At 43.9% G+C, this 21236-nt stretch overlaps 1 protein-coding gene across 2 annotated transcripts in view; it reads right to left on the bottom strand.

Annotated features, from left to right (window-relative positions):
• Positions 1-21236, bottom strand: part of CHRD (chordin) — a 56199-nt gene that overhangs the window by 18603 nt on the left and 16360 nt on the right. For both annotated transcript variants that reach the window (XM_088132199.1, XM_088132198.1), the window contains exons 5-15: positions 19653-19770; positions 15562-15658; positions 15119-15260; positions 12362-12502; positions 10538-10620; positions 10296-10443; positions 8332-8438; positions 7724-7840; positions 7348-7504; positions 5320-5564; positions 1752-1865 (exon numbers count right to left, since the gene is read on the bottom strand). In XM_088132199.1, the coding sequence (XP_087988325.1) occupies positions 1752-1865; positions 5320-5564; positions 7348-7504; positions 7724-7840; positions 8332-8438; positions 10296-10443; positions 10538-10620; positions 12362-12502; positions 15119-15260; positions 15562-15658; positions 19653-19770 (1469 nt within the window). The remainder of the gene's footprint in view (positions 1-1751; positions 1866-5319; positions 5565-7347; positions 7505-7723; positions 7841-8331; positions 8439-10295; positions 10444-10537; positions 10621-12361; positions 12503-15118; positions 15261-15561; positions 15659-19652; positions 19771-21236) is intronic.

Here is a 21236-nt window from a genome sequence, read left to right on the forward strand (position 1 = left end):
CTACCTGGAAAGGCACAGACTGGCAAAGACATGGGTAGAGAAAGGTTTGGTACAATGAGAGAGAGAGAAGACCCATCACTTTGAAGTTTTTCCCTGAGAAACCCCCCAGAATTAAGAGTTGTGCAATGTTTCTACACAGCCGTATGAATTTTATCTCCCACAGCCTTTGGAGCTTCTTGCTGGAGGCCAAACCCCTAAGTAGTTTTCTACAAAACCAAAACCTAAAAAAGTCCTGGGTAGACAAAGGACATTTCAGACACCTGTTTTGGGAATACTGTGTCAGTACCAGCATTGAGTATTATAGACTAACCAGCCTATTATGTTACTTTATGGCAGTGTTTCTCAACCTTGGCAACTTGAAGATGTGTGGACTTCAACTCCCAGAATTCCCCAGCCAGTCATGCTGGCTGGGGAATTCCGGGAATTGAAGTCCACACATCTTCAAATTGCCAAGAAACACTACTTGATGGTTTCATGGGATTTGCAACCCAGAAAATGGGTTAGTTCCATAATTAGGATCAAGCATGTGGTGTAAATGGAATTTATGCTCCAGGAATAGGCAGAGAACTGGAAGGAAGGAGAATGGACATTAAATCTGCGAGCTACTCATGTTTTTGCAACCAGGAACCCCTTCAGAGGGGTTGAGAAGGCCTGCGTTATTGCTAAAGCAAACAACTTCTAACAACATTGCCATCACCCATATTGATAAAGAAATATTACAACAACATAATACCATGAACATGTAACAGAGATATGAATAACATGCTAGCATTTGCAGGGTAGTTCCCAGATCTAATCTCAACACTTCTTGCGATAGCTCTGTAAGATAAGGCCAATGGCCACGCTTCCATATCTCTGACTGGTTGGTTCATATTATAGAATCACAGAATTGGAAGGGATCCAATTCTGAGGTCCTGTAGTCCAACCTCCTGCTCAGAACAGGACAGGAGAGTAGAACATCTCTGACAGATGACCATATAGTCTCTATCTGAAGACTTCCAGTAAAGGAGAACTTTCCACCTGGTGTGGCAGACTGTTCCAAGGGTTGACATCTCACACAGTGACGATGTTCCTCCTGCTATCTAGCCTGAATTTCCTTCCCTGTAATTTTAACTCATGAGTTCTGGTCCTGTGATGGAATGGAATTATGAAGGATTGATGTCAGGCCTAGCCCAAGGTACTCCAAGAGACAATGCCAATCCAGTCCAGCTATGTTTATTAGCTACAACCTCTAGCAAGAATCTTCCCAGACTACAACCCCAGTTCCCAAAGTCCTCCAGCCACAACAGTGTGAATTCCTCAGGGAGGTGCCAGTCTCATCCTCTTGTTCCTCCCACGCAGTTCTGGCGAGCTAAGAAAATGTTTATCTCCCTGAACTTGGCCTTCATAATTCCATTCCATCACAGGTCCTGCCCTTTGGGGCAACAGAGAATAAGTCTACTCTTCTGGATGACGACCCTTCAGATAATTGAGGACTACTTCCATATCTCTCCTGGGTCTTTTCTGTAGGTTACATCCGCATCTGTACCCCGGCAGCAATTAATTTCTAATAGGTTCATCTCTGCAGAGAGGAAGGGTTGTTTGATCTGAAACCATTCTTCCCTAATTCCAAGTGTGTTTGGAGACCACCTGTGGTTACAGCCTAGTAAGAAGGGAAAAATCACTCTTCACATGCTCAAAAGGCATCTGGGGATCCATCGAAAGCATGGCTTGGAAATCAGAGCCTCCAGTAGCTAAAAAACAGGACATACCTTGCCCCGCATCTCTCCTTGGGGGTTCCCCTTGGTGCTCACTTGCAAGAAGGCTGTGCCTTGAGCTAGGTGGTGAAGGAGCTCTGCATCCAGGTCCTTCACCACTCCTTGGGCCTAAAGGGGAAAGAAAAGTGCATCAATGGAGCTCTAGGTCAGTGTATCCACCTCAATCCTGGCTCCTACGTTTGTGCTCAGATGGAACTGGGCACCTAATGCTATAAATCTTGCTGCAGTGAATTATTCATGTGCAAGAACCATAGCTTTCCATGGCTGATTTTTTTTAAAAAATGGAAGTGCAAGCTTTTGAGTTACACAGAGTTCTTCTTGACAGGCAGTTTGCAAAGCTAAATAAATACAGTATATCATAGTATTTGTTCCACCTGGGCAAAATTCAACACTGAAAACCATTACCCAGTTTGAACCAGATCTATTGCATCAAACATTTTGCTTCCCATAGGAGACGGACAAATGGCCTTGTAAAAAAAAAAGAGTTTTATCTGCCCCGCACAAAGAAATCTCTCAATTTTTAGCTGTTGCCATGGTTCATAGTCACAAATGGATTTGGCGAAATCTAGCAAGTAAGCATTTATTACTAGTTAAAGCTTGTGGAATGATTTGCCTTTATTTGGTCATTCCTCTTCAATCAGTCCTTTTCACAATGAGCCTGGCTTCAAAGGAATTCACACAACATGCTACGCCCTAAGCCCGGGTTAATAAAACAAAGACACAAGCTTTTGTGAATTGCAGCGCTCTTCATCAGATTCAATTCATGAAAGCTTATGCCCTTTAATAAAATGCGTTAGTTCGCAATTGGTGCTACCAGAGACCTTCTGATCTTTTGCCCCCCTAAACTAACACAGCTCTCTTCTTACAATGTCTACCACAGGAAGCTCCTGGGTGACCTTCAGCCAGGCCCTTCCTCTCAGGTCAAACCCAGTGTGGTCCAGTGGTGAAGGTTCTGGACCAGGAATGGGGAGACCCAGGTTCTGGTCCCCACTCAACCAGGCAAGGTACGTTGTGCTGAGAGCTGTGGCAGTCCCTCTCTATCAGCCCAACCTACAGGGTTGTTGTGAGAGGATAAAATGAGGGGAGACTCCATGTACCACCTTATGCTCCCAGGTAAAAGGCAAGGTCTAAATGCAACAATTAAAATAATTGTTTCCCTGCGACACCCAAAACAAACTAATTTTGAGTTTTACCAGAGGATCCACCCATCTACCAAATACTGGGGAGGATAATGAGACAAGAGAACAAGGTTGTATCCCACCCTTCATCCCCTTTGGTATAGTTTGGACTCATGGTAGATTTATAATTCCAAAAACCTGACAGAACTGGATTAGGGGAGTGTTTCTCAAACTTGGTAACTTTAAGATGTGTGGACTTCAACTTCCAGAATTCCCCAGCCAGCATGGCTGACTGGGGAATTCTGGGAGTTGAAGTCCACACATCTTCAAGTGGCCAAGTTTGAGAAATACTGTTCTAAGCTATATTTTTCCTAGTTTATAGAAGGAATCAATAGAAAAGTCTTCATCTGAAAATTTACACAGCTGGTCCAAGAGCCAGAAATATAGAAAAGAAAGGAGGGGGTCAGTCTCTATCCTGTCCCTACAACCATCCCCAAGCTGGACCCCCAATAACTATCTGAATTTGCACCACAGATTTGACTACGGAACACCGTGTGCCTCTCCAAACCAAGTGCAGATCACCAAGCATGAATGTGGCTCTTTCAGCGATAGCTGATTATTGCAAGAAGGGAGGGGTGTGTGTGTGTTTGGGAATGCACAGCCCATAACAACAGAGAACAATATGCCTCTAATCAGCTGCTCTCGGTTTAATGGACTGCAAGTTTGGGTAAGTTTTTCAGAGAATGCCTTCTTGGTACGTAGCCCAAGCCAAGAATGATTCATGTCAGAAGGGAATCTATCTTCCACTTTGCTGCGTTTGGAAACGTGGCCTGCTCTGCCTTCTGCCAGAGGTTCACCGAATACTCACACTGGGAATTGCCTCGGCAGACGACATGTGGAACGTCTTTGCGTCTGACTGCCCCGAGGAGGAACGTCGCATGCCACCCAACAGGGAGGACCCCAAAGCTAGCACAGACTTGCAAGCCATTGTTCCCCCAAACAAAAGGCCCCTCTGTTCCGCTCTCCTGATGCTGACAGCTGTCAGCCAGATACTCGCGGAAGATCAGAACAGAGCACGGTGAAGGTCTTCCTGTTTTGCCAGCTATTTGACATCGGTTCTTTTTTTCAACAGGACCCAGTTAGATAGATCCAGACTCAAAATTGCCCAGAAAAACACTGGAACATGGAGGGGTGGCTTTTTTTTTTAATATCTCCCTATAAGAGTTGGGGGAATGTTTTATTTAAAAAAAAAACCCACCAAGATACAAAAGGGAAATATGAAACTTACAAATCTGTACGGGAGGGTTTTCTACTGACTTTATTCTGTCCTGTTGCTATTATTTCCATATTACTACACTAATTACTATTACTATAACAATTACAGTTATTCTAGTCTTTAGTAATATTATATAACAGCATTTTCTTCATATAAACACTGTTCTGCCTTAATTCCTCTCTCTGGCATTCCTTCTGCTTTTTTCTTCTCAGTTCCTGGCCAGCATGCAACTGCAACTTGCAACTTTCCACATTGTGCTTTTATACTCGCCACTCCCTTTGAAGAAAAACGCCTTCTTTTATTCAGCTGCTTTACCCTGTTTCAGTGTTTCTCAACCTCAGCAACTTCAAGAGGCGTGGACTTCAACTCCCAGAATTCCCCAGCCAGCCATGCTGGCTGGGGAATTCTGGGAGTTGAAGTCCACGCCTCTTGAAGTTGCTGAGGTTGAGAAACACTGCTCTGTTTGCTGGTGGATGCAGAGCTTCCAAAACACGTGTCTCCTCCCGACTCCCCCCACCCATGTTTCAAGGTTGCTGCTTTATTGGCAACTCTGCTGTGCTCAGAGTCTCAAACAGGAGTGGAAGAAGGCGGCCCAGAGGCCTGCAATTTTTCTAAGCAGCCTGCTCTTCCACGCTATTCCAAACAGCTGACTCCAAAAGTGGAGTTCTTACCAATGCATAAGTAACACAGGATTTGGAACGACCATGAAGCTCACATTAAAGCATCCAGATTAAAACATCCCAAGAGATGGCTTTTCACCCTTTACTGGATAGATGTCAGCCTTGCGAGGGAGTCCAGACAAGAAGCACACCCAGGAATACTAGCTCTAACTTTATAGTAAGGTTATATTAACGGAATCTTGCAAGTCTGAAAGTACATCTCTTGCCCCTTGCCTTTACAGTCCAGGAAACTAAGGAGGGTCCCTTCTGAGATGTTTGCCACACCCCATTCCTGCTAAGGGCTCAGTTGCCTCTTATCGGACCATTCCTCCGTCTACAGCTCTTCCTCCTGTCTCCCAAAGTCACTCCCGCACACCATTACAATAGAACAGTTCTCTGCCTGTGCTTTTAGGGTCAGCAGCTCCATCAAACCTTATGGCAGTGATTCCTTAAGTATGAACTGCGGGACAAAGCATTTCCAACCAAAAGGATCCCTCCTGGCGCCTTACCTCCGTGCCATAGAAACTTCTCAACAGTCGCCTGGGCTCTGGAAGACTGCTCTCATGAATCTCACCCAGTTCAGCAAAACCATGCAAGTGAGCGCTAACGGTGCCATCGTCTGCTCTGCCCAGGCCGGCCACCACAATTTCATAGTGCAGATGGCAGTGATCGTCCAAGGACACCCAGGCGTGCCCAGCAGAGCCTGTGTGCACTGGAGGGGACACAAATTGGCCAGCCAGAGGGATGGGAAGTTCTGCGGGACAAAAGACACATCATCTATCCAGGAGTGCCAGCTGATGGTGTGTTACAAGGGTAGGCACCCCAATGACCTCCAGATGCTTTGGTTCACATTTTCCATAGCCATCTCCCATACTGACCAGGCCTTACTGCAGCACATCTGAAGCCCTCTAACCCAGTGCTTCTCAAACTTCACATCTTCAAGAGGTATGGACTTCAATTCCCCAGCATGCTGGCTGGGGAATTCTGGGAGTTGAAGTCCACACATCTTAAAGTTGCCAACTTTGAAAAACACTGCTCTAACCTAATTACCTCTGATTTCTTTTGAGAAGCCAGACTGTAGTTACGGAACTCAGCAATGGCTTTTAGCAATATCCAGCATTAGGTATTCAAAGCAGAGATTAAAGGAACTACATTTCTCTCTTTTTGCTACCCCCACCCAGCTCCCAATTAACCGGAATGTGCTCTCAATTAAGGTCCGTTCAGGTCATTTCTTCTGAATGAGGTTCGCAGTCCTAACTGCTCCTGCATGTGGGGGCATTACTTTTAAATCTAGGCACGGGAAACACTGAAATGGGCAAAATAATTTATTTTGCTGCTTTGCACTGTAGGCTGTGGAAGGGCCACTAACACTGAACGGTTGTGCTGGAGTGGTGGTATAAGATATTCAGGATTTGGAGTAGGTTTTTCAAACTGTGTTCCATGCAACCCTGGGATTCCACAAGATATTTAGGGCAAAAAGAAAAGTTTGCTTGAATGCAGCTAATTTTGTATTCCTAGAGCTTTGCCTCTTCATCAGGGGATTCTTAGGAATTCTGTTTTTTTAATGAACAGGTTCCATGGACTGAAAAGTTTGAAAACCCCTGGTTGGAAGAACAGAGCTATCAGAATGTTCTCGATCCAGGGGATTTATCCACCTGACTGGGTTTAAAAACTCAAACAAGCTGCATTCACACAACACACAACCCAGTTAGTGAGTTGAGGCCGTTTCTGGGTTTGCATAATAACTGCATCATAATTGAACCTTGCTAAGCACCCCCACCCCCAGCAAAACCTATCCCAAGATTAATACTAATCAAGCTTAGCAAGTTGTGTGAATGCAGCCTCTTTAACTGACTTGGTTAAATGTGTTGTCAGAACACTGCTTTAGAGTTTAAGATGGGAGAAGGAAGCGTACAGAGAATGAACAAGAATTCGGGTGGAATGGGTAGTAAAAGAAAATCAGGAACTTGAGAAAGAAGGAGGAACTGAGATAAAGTGGGTCTGCTCCCAAGGGCAGGAGGGCCTGCGTGTGGTCAGCAGGACAGAAATGGACAGAGAAGGGAAGTCTGAATCCGGGGGCTATGGAATTGAACCTAGCTGGTTCTATCAACTATGGCTTCTGCCATCATTGCAGGCTTCTACCCGACAAACACAGAACACAGTGGGGAATATGGGGAAGTTATCTGAATGTAGTCTGTTCTTCAACTACTGCTTGAAAATTCATCTTCTGTTCTCCTCTAAACTGCGTTTTCAAACTCTGAATATTAAGGGTTCTTTTGATCCCCGTATTCAAATACTGCTTGAATTTCAAACTGTGCAGGATTTTTAGCCGGGGTGATGTCCTTGTCTCTGCCAGCTTGATGCCTCTATATTTTCACCCAGATCCCCAAGCACCTACCTCTCTGCCTTTTATATGCAACAGTTTCTGCAGGGCTAGAAATGAGTTGGGCTAGACCGAAAACCTTTGTCCAGACCAAGCACCAGGTGACTCTCCTGTTATCTGACTCAGCTCTTTCACACGCTCTGCATGTGGGTACCTTGGTAACGGGCCAAGAGTCCGCTGTAGAGTATGGAGGTTATCTGCCCACGTAACTCTCCGTCCTCAAAGTCCTGGGTAGCTATATTTAAGAAGAGTTCGTTCTGCAGCAACATGTGGGCATCGCGCCCGTTGGCTTCCGTCCAGGACCCATTGGCCTGAAAAAACAAGAATGGTGGGAGAGGGAATAAAATGTACAGGGCTTGGTTCTTTGTAAGTGTGAATCCAGGGGTGTGCAAACAGAAATGGCTTTTTGCAGAAAAGGGAATGCATTTCACACATTCTGAAGTCCCTGAGGCTCACCGACCCCAAGCTAGGCTGACCTCCCCAATCCCCAAGTCATTCCACTCTTCCCTGTCCTGCCAGCCCAAACTTACCATTCCATCCCTATAGCTGTGGGTCATATCATATAAAATGCTGCGCTTATTTCTTCGGCGGGGTTTGGTCTCCAGCGTGACCCCAACCACCTCGCTTCCTGTCCCGGCCACCTGGATCTGGGCAGAAGCATGTCCCCAAAGGAGTTATCAAAGCCACACTGGCAAGGTCAAGATCAGCCAAATTTGGATTCCTATTCTGAGGATTTTCTGCTATTCTATGTGGGTTTCCACATATTACAGAGTACCTAGCTGGGTGCAACCGACAGAAATCCAATCCAGCTTAAAACTAACCCAGTTCTGCTAGATCTTTAATCTTTAATTGGAGTGGTAAAAGATGTTGCACTTGAAAAAGTAGGTGGGGCCAGAAGAAAGAGAAGGACGATGCTAAATGTATTGAATAATTTAACTTAGATAAAATAAATTAAGTACTGTTGATATGGCTACTTTCCCATTTGGTCCCATTATTCAGTGGCAACATCTGGAAGGGCTCTGGAGACCCAAATCAAGGTGTTCGGGAGCCGTACACAACCGTGGGGCTTAGGATTGTGCTCTCCTGCTATACTCTGATGTATAAACTATCCAACATGCCAGCAAAAGTTCCTTCCTACCTGATATTCCCACGTCCCATTTTCATGTAACACAATCTTGGCAGAGCCCACTGCCCCTGTACGAGTGGGCGTCAGGGCATTTCCTCCACAAAGCACACTCTGTATGGCTGAAAGAGAGAGAGTTGGGAGGGGGAGTGATGTTTTTAGGATAACAATGTAGTTAGGTGAGCCAAATTTACAAATTATGCTCAGAAAGCTGAATAATCAGACTTATCCCACACACAGGAGTATAGCTTTCCCAACCTTCCTTCAGAAACCACCTATGCCAGTTTTGCTCTCAACAGGGTTGTGTTCCCTCACAGAGAACAGGCTAGCAACTGGGGTTCCTCCCAGAATCATGGCTCTTGCTGGAAAAGCAGGTGGAACCTGTGCCCAGAAAGGCCTTTGCCAGCTTCAATGGTGCCCCAATTGCAGCCGTACCTAGAAGATTGCTCTTATCATCTCTCATACGGACGCCTGCGTAGAAAGCAAGGAAGATGACCTTGATGGAGATATGCAGGAACTGCTTCTTAGGCAAAAGGGGGCTGGTACGTTTTTTAAGTCCAGAGCAACAAGGTAATATTCAGAAATGGCTCAGACAGATGCCCCCCCCTAATTCACTGGAGTATAAGGAGGGGGAGGAAGTACGCGCAATCAGACTTATAAGATCCTGTTATTATAACCAATCTCAATAAATGTACTTTTAGCCATTCTGTAAAATTGATTTCAGGGTCTGGTCTACCTAGTGGGGCTGACATCAGTCTTTCAAGTCTGATTGTGCTGTACCCCCTCCTCTTTCTGATAGTTCAGTGAATTAGGGAGTTTTTTGTTTGAGTTGCTTCCGGATGTTATCTGGACATTCTGGACTGAAAAGATGCTTCAGCCTTCTGCATATTTCCATCAAGGTCATCTTCCTTACTCTCTACAGACTGTGATTCATTTTACATGGGTCTGCCCTTGAAGACCACCTGGAACTGTCAACCAGTGCAAAATCAGCAGCTGACACTCTTATGGGACAACCCTGTTATTGTCAGGTAACATCTTTTGTGTGGTGGCTGCATTGCCTCATTTCCAAGGGCAATTCAAGGTGCTGGTTATTGCCTATAAGGTTTCTATGAAATGGTCCATCCCAGACAGTTTCTGAGTGGACAGAAAATGCCTCTCAAAGATCCCTACCTGGGGGGAGGTAAAGTGGGAAGGAGGACAAGTGCAACTAACTCTTTGGGTCTCTCCTCCCATGGAACAGCTGGCCTCACTTGGAACCAGGGTGGTCCCCATTCTCCTGGTCTTTTGGAAGCTCATAACAGCTTCACTGATCCAGAAGGTCATTGGGTCCTGATTGGTGGGAATGACCAACACAAGATGTGTAATTGAAAATAGAATAGTTAATTTTATGTAGACTTTATTATATTTTGGTGGATTTATTATTGTCTAAACTCACTGCTGTTACCCTCTGTGTCTTGCCTAGAGGCGGTTCGAACACATTATAAATAAATGAGTAAATGTATAAATAAATAGATACATCTTCAAATTCTTTTTGACAGCAAGGAATTTGTTACATTAACGGTACACTGAATCTTTTTATCCTTCCTAAAATATATTGCTAGTGCCTTTGAATGATCCAGGTATCTAGTATTATGCAAAGTAGAAGAAAAAAAAACTTTGAGTTGCTACAATGCTTCCTTCTTGCTTTAGTGTTCTTCACACTTGGTAACTTTAAGATGGGTGGACTTTGACTCCCAGAATTCCCCAGAATTCCCCAGCAATTCTAGGAGTTGAAGTCCACCCATCTTAAAGCATGCTGGCTGGGGAATTCTGGGAGTTGAAGTCCACCCATCTTAAAGTTGCCAAGTTTGAAAAACACTACTTTAAGAGCACAAAACTGATGATTTTTCTGGCCACACAGATGATAAAAACTTAGAAGCCCTGCAAGGAGAAGAGTGGCCAGGATTAATAAGCTCCCGAGAACAAAGCACCTCACTCACTGTCACAGCTTCTCCGGACTGTGATGCGCCCAACCAGCCTGCGTGGGACGCCACCTTCCACCTCCGCAGTCATGCTCAGCTGTCCTTGTGCCAGCCATTGCATCTCCTGACTTCCCAATTCTGTCAGCACCTCTGCAAAATCAGGATCCTGGGAGCGACGTAAGGGGAGCAAGTAAGCGATCAGCAGTTTCATTAAGTGTTCGAAAGGCCAGTCAAAACGGGCTTTTACAGGATCAGCTTACCTGTAAGGTGACATTAGCCAGAACCTCCCTCAGGATGTTGTCCTGGTGTAGGATTTGCACCTTCAGAGGGATCCGGTCAGATTCTACAAGAAAGTGGAGAAACAATCCATTTCATACTGACTTTTTGCTCCTTTTGGCAACATCCAGAGACTATTGACATGGACCTGCCATTCTGTTTCCAGCCCAGTTTCCTTCTCTCCTAGATTAACACTACTCAAGCTTAGAGGCTGTGTACACAGTCTCTAGGTCAGTGTTTCTCAACCTTGGCCACTTTAAGATGTGTGGACTCCAACGCCCAGAATTCCCCAGTCAGCATGCTGGCTGGGGAATTCTGGGAGTTGAAGTCCACCCATCTTAAGTTGCTAAGGTTGAGAAACACTACTCTAGGCTAACCTTTCTCAACTTTTTTACCCTGGAGGAAGCCTTGCAATAATGTTCAGGTCTCAGGGAAAACTGCATAAATCTGCAAAAAATTCAAAATTCACTCCTAACCCACCCAATCCACATTAGGCAATGTTTACAACAACAGATACAGGCTGGCAGCCGAGCCGTGGTGCGTAAAAATTCCCATCGCTATGACTGCTAGCACTGTGTGGAGCGCAAAGTTCAAAAAAGGACATTTATTTATTTATCTTTCAGTCCTGACCTCTCACAGAACCCCAGCTGAGAAAGGCTGTTCTAAGCCTTTATCTGGCCTGGTTAAGCAACATCTGTAAGCTGGCCATACTCTCACAATTAGGCTTGGCTGAACAAGGATAGATTATTTGCCATGCTGCAATCTTTTACTCCTTTTCACACAATCCTTTCTGCAATTTGCTTCTGGATTTGTGTGTGCAAAGGTTTCTCGAAACTTGGGTCAAAGGCTTTCAAGTATGGAGGAAGAACTGGAACGTTTGATACGAGGACTAACATGCAGAGAGAGAAAAGTTGAGCTGATAGCCCTGGAAACCTAAAGGGTACAGATGGTCAGCTTAGGAAACCAGCTGACAAGTCAAGTCCCAGGAAGACGTTCGAAAAAAATACTGACTTCCTGGACATGTATTCATGGCATAACCAGCCTATGGACAAGGGAGGGAACCCATCAAAAACAAGAAGGCCTGTGAAACAACACAGTTTGGTCTAGCGGTGAAGGCCCCCGGCTAGAAAGCAGGAGGCTCTGAGTTCTAGTCCCACCTTAGCCAGGAAAGCCAGCTGGGTGACTTTGGGCCAGTCCCTCTCTCTCAGCCCAACCCACCTCACAGGGTTGTTGTTGTGGGGAAAATAGGAGGAGGAAGGAGCATTAGGTATGTCCGCCGCCTTGACTGATCTATAAAAATAATAAAGGCAGGATAAAACATCTAAAAAAAAAGTTATATCTGGAAGAGGGATGCTTGTTTGGGGAGATCCTAGAAAAAGGCAAGCAAGCCACCTATTACCACCTATTAAAAACTTCACTTCCTAAATAAAGGTGAGAAGGATCCATCTGTAACAGGCATCTGAGCTAGACTGGGCCAATTCTTCTTTTCTCCAGTCTAGCATATTTCATGTTCCAGCTCAGGACTTGTCTATAGGCTCGGTCTTCTCTAGGTTGAGCAGTTAAAAACAGAATGGACAATTGCTAATATATCTGCGTGCATTTCATCTTTCTTTTTCTTTCTAGGCTTGACTGACACTTCATGAAAGTGGCATTAAAGATGGTTTCGTTCCAGTGTGGCCTTTCACCATCTTCTTGTGATACAGAACCCACACAAGACTGGTGGTAACAGTTAAGAGGAGGATGCCTTCACTGACTAGATGAGGATGGTTTCAATCGTGACTTTGCTGCCTCTCTGTGGCCTTGCTCACTTTTGTCTGCTGACTCCAAAAACCCCTTAGTAACCAGGACAAAATGCAGATTGTTCTCTGTATCGCTCAGGGTGAGCATAGCGATGCCTCCCGTGTTCAGGTGAGTTGGGTCCACTGACGTCAGGATGGCACTGAAAGTCTCTGAAACAACAGAAGAGATCAAGACCGTATTGAGATGGTGTCGGTGGCAGGCTCAAATATCTGGAGGTGGTTAGAAAGGGGGATTATATAGACCAACATGACTAACGCTCCGCTTCCAGCATTTTAATTCCTACAGTAACAGCATTAAAGAAAACTGGGTAGAAGGAAGCCTCAGCTTCAGTGTTGCTGACCACGTCAGACTACTGATGGAATGACTCCAGGGGATTTGACCGATATCTTAAATTGTAGATCTCAGCCATCAACACAACCTGATCCACTAAAGCCTATTTCAGCCACTCACCCACTTCTGGCAGCCAGCTTCTAGAACCTGATCAGAAATCAGCAACTAGACCTGACAGCATGGACTCTGATCCAGTTAAAAATCAGAGTCATTAACTTTCAGACACCACCTCCATTACATTCCAATGAAAGGTGAGAGAAGGAATACAGGGAGTCCTCAGTTTAAGAACGGGTTCCGTTCCCAAGGTCTGTCCTTAAGTCGAATTTGTATGTAAGCCGAAAGAGTATCATTGTATAATACTGTATAAGTCAGTGTTTCTCAACCTTGGCAACTTGAAGATGTGTGGACTTCAACTCCCAGGATGCCCCAGCCAGTCCACACATCTTCAAGTTGCCAAGGTTGAGAAACACTGGTATAAGTAGTATTGTGCATTGAACTCAAACCATTGTGTATTTAACTCGAATCATTGTATATTTAACTCGAATTTTGCTAAAGTAAATGCTCCATTTTGCTCCATTCTTAACTATGGGTCGTCCTTAAACTGGGCATTTTACACCAGGATAGTACCTAATGCTGGAAAGTTGCTGAAGCATGACTAATTCCCCAGTCAGTAAACCACAGCTCAGAGGCAAATACTGGGGACGTGGGGTAAGGTCCCAAGAGTTTAGTCAAGAGGTGAACCGAGTGGTCCTTTCAGGATTACTATGGGTTAGGAAATGTTTTCCAGCCAAAAGGTCAATGGCCAATGGAGCGATGGCCCAAATTAACATGAAGGGCACCTCATCCTTGAGTACAACCTGTAGGATCAGCTTTCTACATGCTATAATGAAGAGAATGCATGCAAAATTTGACTCAATCGTTCACAAAGACTTAGTATCACTGAATTGCTATAAAATGTATTATTATTCCTGCCAGTGGGTCAGGTAGAAACATCTGGTTGACCTTCTCATAGCCCGGAAGCTAAGCAGGGTTGGACCTTGAATGGTAGATCAACAGGGGATTCCAGGACTGTAGGCTAGACTGAGAAATCAGAAAATATCTCAGAAGAACGCTATAACAAACTACAGTGGTACCTCGGTTCACGAATTTAATTCGTTCCACGACTCTGGTCGCGACCCAAATCAAATTTTCCCATAAGGTTCAATGTAATTATGGTTAATCCGTTCTGACCCCTCCAAATTTGGTCGTGACCCGATTTTGGACGTGTCCCGAATCAAATTTTCCCATACGGTTCAATGTAATTACGGTTAATCCGTTCTGAACCATATGTATTTTTTTTTAAAAACCACAAAAATATGACACAAAGTACAGTACGAAGAGAGATAATGCTAACCTTGCTCGATGCGACTTCTGGCGTGGAGGACAGGAAGGCGGGTGGGGAGGTGGTTATTGCTTGGAGGGAGAGTCCCCCTCCCTACAGGAAGCCACGACCACGTGTCACGGGAGGAAAAATGGCCATGGATCCTGTTTGCCACCCGATCCGGCCTTCGCAAACGGAAGCAACATTTTGCAAACGGTGCTGTTCGTGACCCGAATTGGTCATGAACAGAAGCGTTCGTGACCCGAGGTACCACTGTACTTCCATACTGCTGCCAAAAAAACCAGCATGATATATTCATATAGTCACCAGGAGTCCCACTCAACATGAGTATTACTACTGATAATGATATTTCTTATTTTCTCTTTTTTTTTTGAGGAGTTCAGGGTGGCATATATATAGTTGTGGAACTATTCCCATGTCCTCAGACCTATAAGGTAGTTTACGAATCAAAATAATCCAGAGGCAGACCTCAGGAGAGACCAGGTTAGGAAACAGAGGCCACAAGAAATACAAGAACTCAACTGTATTGATACAGGCTATAATGACAGAATCTTTAAAACCTAGCAGCATTTCTTGTTCCCTCCCTCTTATACCAAAGAGAGGCAAGACAGGGCAACCTTGAGTTTCTTTCTCACACCTTCCTGTTTTCCTAACAGTTGCCACATATTTTTTTCAAGGCCTTCTCTGTAATTGTCTACCTCCAGTGAGCTTGCAACCAAACCAAATCTACACCCTGAAATTCAACATTCAAACGTGGCCTTCATCATTCTGGGTTCCATCATGGGTCTTGAACTGCACCTTCCAGAATACTTAGCAGCAAGATCCCAACAGCTGGAAATTCTTTTCTGGAAAAAAAGAAAAGCTGTGAACCCAGAAGAGGTCAGGTTCAATCCCTATTCAGGTTGTCCAAGCAGATTGGGATGATATTCTATATTAGGGATGCCTTATCTTTCGAACCAAGTTTGTAGATCTCTTTGTGACTTGGAAGGTTAAAAACTTCCCACTCTTGAAATAGTCCCAAGGGATAACCCTGGCTACCTAAACCACAGATCACCTGCAAAGAGGGCCCGATGCTTGACAATCTGGCCTTGAATCTCCCCTGCAGGGTGAGTCTCGGTGATCAGCGTTATGTGCATCTGATCCACCTTCAGCAGCCGGATGGAGGACTTCTGCAAATTCCGCCACATGCCACAGATCTAGAAAAGAAGAGAAAAGAATTGGGGAGAAAGGCAGGAAGAAACAGACCATCTTATCAGGCCATTTGCAGTCCATGGGGGGGTGATGTAGAATGAGGTTTGGCTCATTCATTTCAAAGAGTGGAGGTGACAGGTCGCATTGGTTTGGCATAGCCTTCCACCTAGCAGATCCTCCCATAAGACAACTCACAATACAGATATGTCATGGCTATGACTCACCCATGATTCTTTGCTATGATGCTCCAGGCATTTAACCACATGGGAGGAATGCAAAGATGATGTGTCCTTGTAGTCCACTTACCATGCCATCTTGGAAGATGGTACCCTGTTGTACAGGATGTTCAAAAAGGATGGTTCCATCTGGCTCCAAGAAACGGACTCGGATTGGTTGGCTCAGCCTAGGCAAGAAGTAGAGGATGTGAGCAGAATCTAGCACTCCAACAAAGGAAACATTCATTTCTTCGGGTCTCCAGAAACAGAAGTCAACATCAAGGGTGGACTTTGGGGTATTCAAACCACTTTCTAAAAATGGCCATTTGCTTCTTTAGCTAGCCATCTGAAAACCAATAGGATCTTCAGTCAGGTCCATGATTACTTAATAATATCTTCAAAGCACTGATTTGATCAAATAACTCAGCAGTTGTCACCTTATCCAAAAATAATGTAAATCTTTGTTTCAGTACTGGTTCTTTGTTCTTCTCCAAGCAAACTGGAAACTCCAAAGACACCTTTACGAGTTAGTTCTTAGGTAATGACAGTGTATAGGATCCTTGAAATCTTTTAGCAGCATCTACTGTATTGGTTTTCCAATGTACATTCAAACAGGGAGCAAGCAAACGAAGTGAACAATCCAGCAACTAAAGCCCTAAGTGGAGATTGGTAATCTGTGACCCATGGCTTCATGAAACCCCTTCAGCGCTGCCTCTAACAACACTCCCCAGTTTCAATTTATTTCCATTTCAAGGCAGAAAACAACATAAAAATGGTAGATAAGCCTTAAAATGTAATATAATCTTTTAAAAATCTAAATTCTCTCCAAAAACCCAAGGAAAAATCCTGAATATTCCATTCTCAGCTACATAGGGAATAAGGTGCTGGGCACCAAGCATTATTGTAAATATACCATTGTTTTTTTAACTATTCTAAAAATGTTTCCAGTTCATTTTCAATGATACCTGTAGAATGCTATTTTTTTTAAGTATATAGGAATATGCTCTCTACAAGCTGTGGCTCTGTTCAAATAACATTAGCTAGAACAGATAAAGTCTGTTTAAACAGATAAAGAGATGCATTCCCACCACATGCCCAATTGGTTAATCAACATTTTTGACAGTTCTGGGTGTGTGTTGTCACGCTTTAGTGTCCTGAGTTATTCTAGCTGGTTTGTTTAGTTTATCATTCTGTGTATTATGCAAACCCAGAAAAGGGGTTAATCCAGGATAACTAGGGTAAGTGTATTGTGTAAACTACAGCATCAATTCCTTGGTTTTACCAACAACTATCTCCCTGCTAGATGTCTGTCTACAGTAGGGAAGTCAGTCTGAAGCCTTTTTAAAAAAAAATTCAGTGGAAAACTGAATTTCACTGCGGGGTGACTTCCCGTCTAATTTTCAATAAAAGCGATTTTTTTACAAAAGTGTGCACTTTCGGAGAGGCCCAACCACCCCTAAAAAAAGTTTAAAAGAACTTGAAAAAATGTTTTTAAAAGTTTAAAAAAATAAGAACAACACCCCCCGCCAACTCTCACCAAACCTGTGCAAATCTTTAAATAAATAAATAAATAAATAAAGGGGACGATGTCTTTGGCAACCAAAAACCATTCCTTCCCCACCCCCCGCCAATTCCTGGAGGCCGAGCGGGCTTCCCTCCTTCCCCAGGTCTGAGAAGCTGTCATGTTTTGGCCTTGCCGGGAATCATAACAACCACTAAGGCTGCTTTGGGGATCTGAGCACGCATTTGGAAATTAGTCATCACTTGGCTATGCAAAGGCCTGGAAAACGAGGGGGGCTCTCTGTGCTGGAGAGGCGGGGTGCAAGTCAGCTCGTGGAGCAAGCTGAAGGCAGATTTCAGAATGGCAGGAGGGAAGGTTAATCAATCAACACCAACACCCCCCATCGGCACCCCAGCCGAGCACAAGGCAGAAAGACCCTCGCTAAACCCAGTCTGGAGCGAGAGCGAGAGCGAGAGCAAGAGGGGCTGCTGGCCTGGAAGGATCAAGACACCCAAATTGTTTATTGGACAATGTCCCATCCCCTCCCCTCCACCCTGGCTTTCCAATTTGTTTTCAATCATCAACATCAGAACTGCGCAGGGAAGGGCTTTGGGCCTGGGAGGAAGACAGAGCAGATCCGTAAAGTTATTAGAGAAATAGCAGCTGCTTGTTGGAAGGGGCTCTAGAGCACCAGGAGGAAGAACGGGGGCGCGGGGCGGACAGAAGCTGAACTTAAGCCCAAGGAAGAGTTTGGCATTCATCTTTTCACCCTCCGGAGAAGTTCACATGTTTGGCTAAGCTGTAATAGGATTGGGTTGGGTTTGGTTGGGTTGGGTTGGGTTTGGCATGTTTTGTGAACTCCACTGTCGCAAGCTGTAAACCATGGATGATGATTTAGGGCAAAGTGTGATATTTTTGCATAAAAATGAAAAAAAAATGAACTTGTGATTTATGGCTTTGATAATTAGAACAGATGATAGAAATAAGAGTATTATGATGTAACTTCAGAGGGAGAGGTTAAATATAATTGTACTTACAACTGCTGTGAAGAATATCAGAAGCCACATTTTTGCATCTTTTTTCTTTATTTTCTATTTTTCTTTAACCTTTCTTTTCTTGCACTCTTTGCTTTCTCTTTCTTTTTCACTTCTTGCTTTTTCTTTTTTTCTTCCTTACTTTATATTAGTTTGTATTAGTTTTTATCTTCTTTTAAAAGTTTTGTATGTGTGTGTGTGTGTTTATAAAATATATCTTGTTGTGGGGAGATGGGCGGGGACAAATCAAATAAATAATAATAATAATATCTTACTTAAAATAAATCCTGTTAGCATTTTCTAGATAGACAGAAAGACAGGGAGGGAGGGAGGGAGCAAGCAAGCAGGATTCTCCAAGGTGAAGTCTATTCGACTGCTATGTTCACTCCCTCCTGGAGAATCCAGAAAGGGAGCTTGGCTGAAAGCTGAAAGGTTGTTAAGTAACTACAAACCAGAATGCCAAATGGCAGGGCCAGGTTCAGCTCACAGGAGCCACCATTAGCCCTTAAACCATAAGTATCCGTGGCAAGTCATGATGACATCACACACATCATGACATGGTTGCCCAATGGCATCATTTATGTAACGAGGTCATGGCACATATGAGGTCCAACTCCTTGAAGAAGCTCATGCCTTAAGAATCACTGATACTTTGTATGTTCTAGAGCAGTGTTTCTCAGCCTCAGCAACTTTAATGTGTGGACTTCAACTCCCAGAATTCCCCAGCCATCATTTTGGGAGATGGAAATAGACCTGCTAGAGCACTGGAACATGGGGAGACCTTGTAGTTTCCCCTTTCCTTCTAGCAATTCTGGGAAAATCAGCTAGTTTCCCATGTCTCTTATGAATATGGAAGCAGTGAGCTTCTTTGCTGGGAGGGAGAGAAGAATGAAAAACTTCTCTTTGTCAGTGACCTGGCTTCTTCTCCCTGGCCAGCAGAGAAACAAATTGCTCACTTTCAACAAGGAACAGCAACAGAAACCAGCAATATCCTGTAGCTGCAGCTAGCAGCAGGAGGGGAATCAGTGGGGCACCCCGGCACCCCAAAAGTAGTCCTTGAGGTGTAACCCATTCCAAACCTACCTAAACCACCATCCTATTTGCCATGCTTGCAAATCTTGGGAAGTCCTCCTCCTAGATTGGGGACCATAGTAACATCTTTGAGCTCTTCAGCAATTAGACATAATGATAACCACCAATGAACTTATTCTTCAGGAATCTATTTCCTTTTTTAAACCATCTTGTTGAGAGCCCTCGCTATACCTTCTAGGAGTCAATTCCATGATTTCCCTACGTATAGTGTAAGGGATGAACAGGTTGATATTAATAGGAAGTAAGTTTAGGCTAAATATTAGGAACATTAGGATGAGAAGACTAATTAAGCAGTGGAATAGTCAGCCTAGACGATTGGTGGCTTCTCCCTTGCTGAAGTTGTTAAAACCAGGGCTGGGTTCTTAGGGATCCTCATGTAGATTCCTACACTGAGCAGAGGGTTCAACTAAATTACTTTTGAAGTACCTTCCAACTCATACATTCTACGATTCTTTGGTTTGTCTTGAACATAATTGGATGAGTTTGGCCTCTCATGGGAAATTCCTCCACCCCACTCCTATGTATTGGATGGAGTCATGACTGAGACTCACCTACCTCTCATAGCTAATGGAGAAGATCAGATGCAAGTGGGTGAAAGTGAATCTGGCCTTTGCCACCGCACTGGTGGTCGCCAGCCTTGGCTCTGAGCCTCCAATCAGCAATGCCACAAAATCTGAGAAGCAAAAAAGAAGTTTGCATGATCTTACATTGCCTGCAAATTACCTGGAAATCAATCAATTAATTAATTAATTAATTTTTAATTATTTATTTATTTAAATATATTATTATATAGCCACCCAATTTCAATAGGCTCTGGGCAGGTACAAAATAACATCGTTTAAAAAGTGAAGATATATAGAGGTGAAACCATGAAATAACAGCATTTACAGACGTGTCTTACAAATTTGTTCAAAACCATTGAAGCTCCCCTCTCTGTTATAGTGTATGCCCTGGAATTTACACATATATACCCTCACAAATCACAGTTGCCCAAACAGCCACACTCAATTAAAATTAAAAAAGGATGGAACAGAAATGGCATGCAGATAAAATGGAGACCTTTGGACTGGTTGATGTCTAGGTATGGACATAGAAAGTTTACAGCTTCCGAAAAGGGTTGCGCTCTCTCAGAAAACGCAACACCACCATCTTTAGAGACCCAAGTGCCCTCCATGGCTAAGAACATCAACGTATTACCAGCTTTGGTTGGTACAAAAGTCCACCCTTCCTAGTCAGTCACTGCTATTGTCCCTGCCCTGATAACTTCATGCTTAGATTACTATAATATGCTCCATGGAGCTATCTTTTTACTCAGTTTGAAAGGTGCCACAGGCACAGACAGCGACATGAAGGTTATTAAATGGTCACTTGATGGTATATACTGTATGTAGCCCAGCTGCTGTAAGCATTGCATTTGCAGTCAACTCTCAAATCAGCTTCAAGGTTTGGCTCTTAAAACTGTAAGATCCAAAATAATTTGGCACCAGGATCCTTGATTACAGGCAAAGTTGATTGCTTAGATCAGTGTTTTTCAACATCAGCAATTTTAAGATGTGTGGACTTCAACTTCCAGAATTCTCCAGCCAGCCATGCTGGCTGGAGAATTCTGGGAGTTGAAGTTCCACATCTTAAAGTTGCTGAGATTGAGAAACACTGGCTTAGATCATCTGGAGACGTCCTCCTCATGCAGATGCTGAGAATTTCAGAGGATCGTCTTGCAGTTACTTATGAGCAACTTCCCAAAAGTTGCACATTTAGGGTGGAAAGTTTTCTCTCCTGAAATTCATAAATCGCCATCTCTTCAGCGGCCATCAAAAACCTATGCCTTTATCTGGCCTTCCCAGTGCGAATATAATCTGGTTTTTATCTTGGTTCTATTTTTTCTTCCACTTTTAAAAATGAGTGAAAGTTTTAGAATGCTTCTTTTAGAGTGCAAGGGAAGCAGCATGCAAATATATTTAATGCCTGTCATTAATAAATACAAGCCTGTAGTTTAGCCCTTCCAAATGAGAGGTTATGGGGGTAACTGAACTTGCTTATTCTCATATCTGTACCATTCATTCATAAAGCAAATGGCAGGCCATCGTATTTTAAAACCTGCATAGAAATGTCAGAAGCTTGTTTTAGGGCTGGACCGTG

The sequence above is a fragment of the Python bivittatus genome, unplaced genomic scaffold (genome assembly GCF_059951505.1).
Source record: "Python bivittatus isolate LINGU-HERP-01145 unplaced genomic scaffold, Pbiv_v1 ctg000980_np1212, whole genome shotgun sequence".
In the NCBI taxonomy this organism is placed as follows: Eukaryota; Metazoa; Chordata; class Lepidosauria; order Squamata; family Pythonidae; genus Python; species Python bivittatus.